This window comes from Anoplopoma fimbria, chromosome 3 (genome assembly GCF_027596085.1).
Source record: "Anoplopoma fimbria isolate UVic2021 breed Golden Eagle Sablefish chromosome 3, Afim_UVic_2022, whole genome shotgun sequence".
NCBI lineage: Eukaryota > Metazoa > Chordata > Actinopteri > Perciformes > Anoplopomatidae > Anoplopoma > Anoplopoma fimbria.
The window spans coordinates 24,252,280-24,260,501 of record NC_072451.1 but is presented as its reverse complement, the minus strand read 5'-3'; the positions used below and the strand labels follow the sequence as shown (position 1 = coordinate 24,260,501).

The following is an 8,222-nucleotide window of genomic DNA, read 5'->3' as shown; positions in this document are numbered from 1 at the left end:
TGGTGTGATATTGAGCCATCACCATGCTCATGAGAGAAGGCAACACTTTTTGTAACTTAAAACTTCAAGAGAAATACACAAACATGACAATGTCTCCACTTTTCACATTGTAAAATATACTGGTAAGCATGTCAATAATGGTTGTTTCCACTTGTTTAACCTGGACAGATCTCTGTAAAGACGCTAGTGATGGAGACTTGATAAAGTGGGGCTTTTAATTCTGCAGAGGCACATTTTCTTTTTTTGTCCATTGATTTACATAACACAGTGTTCAAGATACAACTCCCTTATCATCAGCATGCTTTCACCTGCCCAGTATTTATCACATCTGTTGAGTGGGATAAAAAGGTAGCCAGAGAAGAAAGGGCCCTCAAGATGTGGAGCTGCTTGTTTTCAACCAAGTCTTGACAGGGACTCCCTAGAGGCCTGCCAGCAGCTCACTGAGCAGCACCTCCCTTTCTCCTAGAAGCACGTCTCTCCTCAGACTGGTTCCTTTGTTCACCACCTTTATCTTCATGGCCAGACTCTTCACTTGCGTCTTGGGCAGCGCATCAAAAAAAAAGTCTTCGTTGAATACTGGATTCCTGCTGTTCTTGATGATGGTGCTCCTCTGTTTCTGCTGCTTGCCGGGGTTCAGGTAGAGTGCCACACAGCAGTTGATGCTTTTAAGGTCCGTCTGCCTGTCATAAAGGGCCTCGGCCGCGAGCACGCGTACCCTCAGTCGAGCCGTCTCCGGGTCGTAGTGGGTGCTCAGCCTCAGTGTCCCCCCCTTGTGGAGGTTAATGGTGTGCTCACGCTGCAGGAGGTCTGACGCTGCGCCCCTTAAGCCACTGCTTTTACATCCTCGGAAGGCGGGAGAGGGAGGGCAGCGCATGTGGCGGCGTTGCATGTTGGGGCTGTTGTCTGCTGAGCTGCATTCATCAGTGGAGAGAGAACTGTGGCGTGCCAGGGAGCGCTTGGCACGAGACACCTTGAGGGAGACAGAGAGAGAGAGAGAGAAAAAAAAGCAACTGGTAAACACACAGAAAGAAGCATCAAGGTGAATGAAACAAGAACATTTTTTTTTGCAGAAAATCCATTAACACTCAGAGAAACAGTGCTCACCTTGGCTTGTGTCTCCTGGGTCAAGGAGCGTAAGAGGGAGGCAGAGCGGGACAGCAGAGGGGAGGTAAAGGGGGATGACTCTGCTGAGGAGCAGGTGTCGCTCTCTCCGCCGCTGAAATAGCGGTAGGGGTTGGGGTCAGCCGGGGCCAGAAGAGTCCCCCCTTGGGAGCGTCTCTGGGAGTTCGGGGAGGTGAGAGGGCTGCCCGGGTCGCTGTGGAAAAGGCTCTCTTTGCGGCGGGTGTGAGGAGACTCCACCAGGGTGGAAAAGCCATATGAGGTCTGAGCCTTGGGGACATAAGGCAGAGACATTGCAGTCTGTGACTGGGGGTCAGCATTAGTGTTGACACTGACCCTATCCGCAGATCCGGCACCCGGCTCATCAGCACTCTCTATTTGGATGATGTGACGGTTGGCTGACTTCTGGAGGTTGCGTGTGTCCCCTCCCAGGCGTGAAAAGAGGCGAGGGCTGCAGGGGTTCTTGCTGCTCCGAGCTCTGGGGCTCTGGCTGCAGATGGCATGGTCAGACAAAGAGGGTCGTAATGTGGAGAAGTGCTGAGGCTCCGGGGTTAGAGACTCCTCTGGTGGGCAGCAGATAAGTTTAGGGGGGATGAAGAAATCAGGGATCTTTTCTGGAGTGAGGACGTTGGCATAAACAGAGACAGGAATGGCCTCTATTGTCTGGGGGTGCTGGGATTTTGTCCCACTGCTCTCTACAGAGCTACGGATCTTCTCCAGTAGCCACATGCCCACTCAGATGCTTCAGCTCACACTTAACTCTGTAAACAGAAAAGTGATGCATAAAGAGGAAAAAGCACATCCAACTATAACAACAGAATTACCCCTTTTTGTTGATGTTTTCTTGTTTGGTCATTTTGTTGAATAAATAGTATTCCCCTTAAGGCATAGCCCATATCAGTGTATTTTATTTAGACTTCAATTGAAAAAAAAAATCAATGCAGGAATCCAGTGAAGGAGAGATATTAACAATAAACATTAAAGCATCTAAGAAGCGAAAAATCCTTTCATAAATAATTCATTCAAATATCATCTAAGTACCTCCAAAGAGCACTTCAATTAAATGTGAAATCAATGCGCAAACATAGTCTGATTAAAAAAAAAAAGAAAGTATATCCTGTAATCTCCTCTAAACGATACAAACGAGTGCTATGAGATTTGATCATCTCAAACAAATTCAACGTTTTTTAACAAATCAAACCACAATTATCTCTCCTCATTTAAATCACTTTATGTTTTGGGAATTTGAATTGCTCAATGAAATACTTAAATAAGATGAGCCAAGGTAAATCTGGAAAAAAAAAAACTTTTTCCTCAAAAAAGCCACGTTAACATGAAACACACCAACCTGTTGGTCGTGGAACTCTTGTCCTCCGGAAAATGGATCGACTGCTGCTCGTCTGCAGCCTCACCAGGCATAAAAAGGTATCTTCTCGTTGGTTGAAGTGTGATCCAAAAGGCTGCGAGAGCAAGGACTCTCGCTTTATATTACGGGGTCTCTGACTTCTGAGCCAATGAGAAGGTTGTGAAAGCTTGCCATGATAATAACCATAAAGCTATTTCCTGCGCGGACACGGCTGGGGGAGGAACTCAAATATGTTGTTTCATCACACTGAAAGTGTTGCAAATGATGTGTTTCTCCTGTCACACCTCACTCATTTTTAAAGAAAGCGTCACGATGATTTGAATGGGCGATCACGTGACTGATGTAGTCGGTCCTGTATTGTGATCTACCTATAGCATAGGTGTGAGTGACACTGTCATAGGATTTCCTGCTAGCAAACTGATGATGATGATGATGTGGAGTGATGTTTTCACATCCACCATCAACTCATTTACTAATTAAAGTGGAATACAAAGCTCTAGTCTTTACACTAAGAGGATTGTGTATCTACAGGTAGTGGACAAAATGAAGTCAACAAAATAAACTGTAGAAGTTTAATCACAAGAAAACTGTTGTATAAAGTTGAATTACCATAACGCCTCTGCTGCAGTTCACTCACAGCTCCCTGCTCCTCAAATGAAGCCTATACATCATTACAGCTTCTCAGAATTGGAACAAAGAAAAGAGCTCACATCATGCTTGCTGTGAAGTCTTTACATTGGCTTCCAGTTAGTTTTGGGTGTTTGTCCATAAATCTTTTCATAGGTGCGCCATGGCCAGGATATATCCCCCATTGAGCCGTCACTTTCACAGATTTCAGCTGCTTGCTGTACTTAAAACTCTGACAGAGACCTGCGGTGGAGCTGGATCTCTGGATCAGTGTCCCTGTTCATCTGAGGACAGCAGCATCTCACTTTGTAAGATGTGCTTTTTTCTCTAATGTGCTTTTTAGAGCTGAACAGCTAGTCAATTAATCCATCAGCTGATCCACAGAAAATTAACATTCAAATATGTTGAAAATTGGATTAACTGTTTTATCATTTTTCAAATGAAAATCATAACTTTTCCTTGTTCCAACTTCTTTACGGTGAAGATTATTGTGCTTTTCTTTGTCTTATGTGACAAACTGAATATCTGGGTTTTGTACTGTTGACTATCTGGAGAACTGAGAATATCTTCTGATATTTTATAGACCAAATGATTAATCGATCAATCAAGAAAATAATCAGAAGATAAATTGAGAATGAAAATACTACATGTTTTTTGTCATTCTATTAAAGCCCAACTATTTCCCCTTTTAGTCTGTATTTTAAAATGACAGCAGTTGGTTTGGTTCCCTGCCTTAACCTTTTTGGCGGTACTTTAACCTTCCCCAGTCAGCATTATAAACATGCAGTTGTAAACAGATTTAGTGTAAATTTGATGTTGTTTGAGACTTCGAGCTGCATGCATCTCTTGTGTGAAAGAAGACTTGACAGTAACTATTTATTTCAGTAGCATCCAAAACATGCTGTGCCTGGACGGCAGCTCTGATCACAAAAACTGATAAATTACATAATGTGGTAACTGGGGAAGACTAAAAGAAGCATGATAACACACTGAAAAACACTTTATTTCCATTTGTATTAATGCAATGTCAGCTCAAAAAGATGCACAATGTTGCGTAAGAACACGCAACCGTAGCAAAATAAAAGTAATACGGATTGATGAAATGTCTTTGTTTTCTGTCTGGACCAGTTTCTGTTTGGAGAAAGCCAAATAATTCAACCCACAGTGTCTTTTACCAGGTGTTAAACATGGAGGTGGATCTGTCATGGTATGAGCAGCCATCTCGTAGGAGTCATTTGGACCAGTCAATATATTGCAGGGTTTTAAAAGCAACCCACTAATGTGAGGCCATTTTACAGCACCAGTGGTGCCATGCTGGAGATACTGTCCCTCCATGATATATTTCAGGCTGACAATCCCCCACCTTTTGCTGCATTAATAATATTTGTATAATGTTTTGTTCTCATTTTTTTGTCCATAGCAAAGAATAAGTATTTGTGTGTCCACACATGACTGTACATGATAGGATAACTAAACTAACTGTATATTTGTACACACAGTTAAAAGACCCATGGATTAGCCAAAACTATTTCAAATGTAATGAAGATATTGTGAACCTAGAAGACAAGAGTGTAATTACTGGTGGTTGTACATTATTCTATTAATTCTATTTCTCTGAAAATAGACTGTAGTCAATTATAGATTAGTGACGAGCCATTACATTAGTGCATCCGGGGTATGATTCATCCACTGGGCTCGCCATCATCATTTGACCAGTCAACTATTTACTGAGTCCATAGAGAAATGCGTACCCCTTTTGCCCTTGAACCAACTATGCTAATTTACTATTTTATCACAAAAAAATATATAGCTAGCAGCCATTTGAGGCTGTAATAGTAATCATGTACCATTAAAAATTGGTAGGATCCATAACACTAGTGAGATACAACTGCATTGTGATACCTTAGGAAAAAACAGCGTTTTCTAAATTGCAAGGTTTTCTATTCTGCACAAAGTCACACCTCTAACTCAGCTTGTCAGACTCAACTTTGTAGAAATGCCTGTCAGACTCAGCTGTACCTCGGCTCGGTAGCCATTCTTATTTTCGCAAACTTGCAAAGTTACAGGAGTGGTGGGGAATAGAAATCTCTGCAGAACAGAGTAAAGTAAAAATCCTCACAATATGCCTCGGTGAGTGTGCATTTATTCATGAACTTACTTTGTGCATGTAAATAGATTTACATTTCTATATTTTCTATAACCATTAAAACCATTAAAAAATGAACATATCTTTGTGATGTTATGAGGAATAATATAATATAAAATAACAGTTGGGATCATGCAATGTGAAATTCAAAAAATGAAAGAAGGAGCTACATCACTTCAGTGTTATTATTGAACATGTTAAGGTTATTTATTATTCATTATTAGGTTCCACAAGTTGTTAGATAGAAGGTCTGTAAATGTATAAAGGTGATAATTCCAGTCAACTGAGCTGATGTTTTCTGGATTTTTTATTTATTTCATGCAACTGTCTGTAAAATTATCTCTCAGACATAAACACATTAAATCCACACCAAATTACACACACACACACACACACACACACACACACACACACACACACACACACACACACACACACACACACACACACACACACACACACACACACACACACACACACACACAGTAATGTGACTGTCAGCTTTTAGTGGACCATGGCTGGTGTGCTTCTGTTTATAATGAGGCCTTTCTCACTTGATTTGTCCCATAACCTCTCTAACTCAACCTGCAGGATCGAACACACCATTTCTTGCTCCAATTAAGGCTCTGCAGTTGGCTGTCCACAGCACTTACACTAACTATCTACACACGAAGACATGCATGTCACTACAGCTGACCATCAGCCGATCTAGTAATCAACAATCATCTTTGACACTTAAAAAAATGTGGGGAAACTGTCATTTTTCTCTGCAGTTCCTACCTGTCAAATGTTTGTGTTGACTGGTTTTAGGAAAACGCACGAAAAATGAAGAGTTACTTTTTTGTAAGCTGTGAGGATAGTTATGAGCTATGAGGATAACGTATGATGATACATTTTTCTGTTTTACCTTCTGTAACCTGTTGCTGACTGTTTCATCTATGGTTTTCACTGGCTTAACGTGTAAGATGTACATCAAATATTAGAAAGATTGCAATGGGATTTGATACAGGTACTCATGATGTTCAGAGAAGGAACTCATAATGACTATTCCTCTAGGGCCACCAGGACGCTGACATTTGAGTAAAATACAGCGACAACCATCAGATTGATTGGCTTAAAAGTATTCTGCACAGATTCACTTCCCCCTCCTGATAAATTGTAATCACTTTGGTGATCTCTACTCACTTTTTATCAAAGAACATCAAGTGGAAATTAACATTTTAAAATGTTAATGTTATCATGCTAAAATGCTAAGCTAAGATGTTGGACATTGTAAAAATTGAAGCTGCTCAAAATTAACATGTTAGCAATGTCCTGAGCATGTTAGCGTTCCGATGTCCTCACATAGCTGACAACATCGGTGTAGATGCTTATGTTCTTGTTACAATGCCACATGCTGTCATGGCTGGTATTGTTTTCAGCCTTTTATATTATGAACCGTTAAATGAGGTGTGTAACTTCCTGTAAGTCGCTTTGGATAAAAGCGTCTGCTAAATGACTGTAATGTGTGGTCTTTAACTAATCTGCTACATTACTGTTTGTTATGTCTTACATTTCCACGTGGGAGATTCAAATAGAAATCTGTGAGAAACAGTATGAGTGTTGAACAGTGTTGCTATGATTTCTGATCCATTCTACATTAAAAAATACTCATACTCTAAAGAAACAGCACAGGGGCTGTAAAACCCTACAGGGACATTGCTGTTCAATGTTTTACAATTCCAATATGCTAACCTACAGTAGAATCACTCACTCACTCACTCACATTTCACAGCTCTGACATTACTGGCAGAAATATGAAAACCAAGACAAAAATAAATGACCACGTGGTCTATTAAGTCAAAGTGCAGTTATTTTCATTGCTATGGAATATAAGATATATATATTTGATAGCATTGTATTTCTAACTGAACATTAACATGAAATGTGCTTTTCTTTGTTCCTGCTGAAATCACTAGCTGCACATGTGGAGGATCTCGCTTGTAAGTATCTCAGGGAGATCAGATTCACGCTGTTTAATAACAGTGTGATGGTTCATTCTGCTGCCGCACTGATATCCTCTTTATGGCTCGGAGACAACCGAACCAGCTGGTTAGGGGCCACCAAGCACCAAGGTAAACAAATGCCAGGCACACACAGCTAATGAGAGAGTTGATCCCGCATTGCTTCAGAGTTATGAAGATAAAGTGTTAGAGGATCTACGCATATACAGACCAACAGACCAGAAGCCATGAGTGTACAGGGAACAAGTAAACACGACAAACAGAAAAAAAGAGGACGCAGATGGAGAGGGGGTGAAGACGGTACAAGATGGAGTATGTACAAAGTGAATAGTGGACCTGTACCATCTGTAAAATAGTTGCCTACAGGAGAAGAGAATAAGACAACAAAAAAACACGAAGAGGAGAAGGTAATTTACTTAATTGTGTCACTCTGAGCACTCTGAGCACTCTGAGCGCAGTTAACACATAAAGCAGATGTTCTCAGCTCAGTAAAAAAATAATTCAAATCCGTGGAAGGCACAGCTTGCAGCAACAGCTTCTTCCCCTAATTTGAATGAAATTGCTCATAAAGTGTAACAAGAAATGGACAAAACCTGCAAGTTCAAAGTCTGACAGTAAGTTATTGGAAATATAGATGAAAGTACTTGGGGAAATAAATACAAAACCTACATAAGAAGGAGACAAAAATCCCTTTATATAAAGCCTATATCTTACGTAAGAACACTGAGAGTAAATCCTACATATGTGTTTCCCCTTTTCTTTCCCATTTGCCCTCATCCACAGTCCTGGCTGCAAACAGTTATGCTCACCTAAGAAGAATCAGCTTGATTCAGTCACAACAAGTAAACCTGATCACATACAGACGTTAAACTCTTCCCCACTGTGCAGGAAATAACACATCGGCAACTGTATCACGCCTCCTCTCTATTTATACAATACCATATGCCTACAGCTTATATGA

The 8,222-nt window shown here is 40.9% G+C and overlaps 1 protein-coding gene across 1 annotated transcript; it reads right to left on the bottom strand.

Annotated features, from left to right (window-relative positions):
* Positions 1-212: 212 nt before the first annotated feature.
* On the bottom strand, positions 213-2,563 carry LOC129089192 (C2 calcium-dependent domain-containing protein 4C-like). The gene is made up of 3 exons (XM_054596575.1): positions 2,468-2,563; positions 1,105-1,880; positions 213-970 (listed from the first exon to the last, which is right to left on the bottom strand). Exons 2-3 carry the CDS (start codon positions 1,846-1,848, stop codon positions 419-421), a joined length of 1,296 nt encoding a protein of 431 aa, XP_054452550.1. The 5' UTR covers positions 1,849-1,880; positions 2,468-2,563; the 3' UTR covers positions 213-418.
* Positions 2,564-8,222: the final 5,659 nt, after the last annotated feature.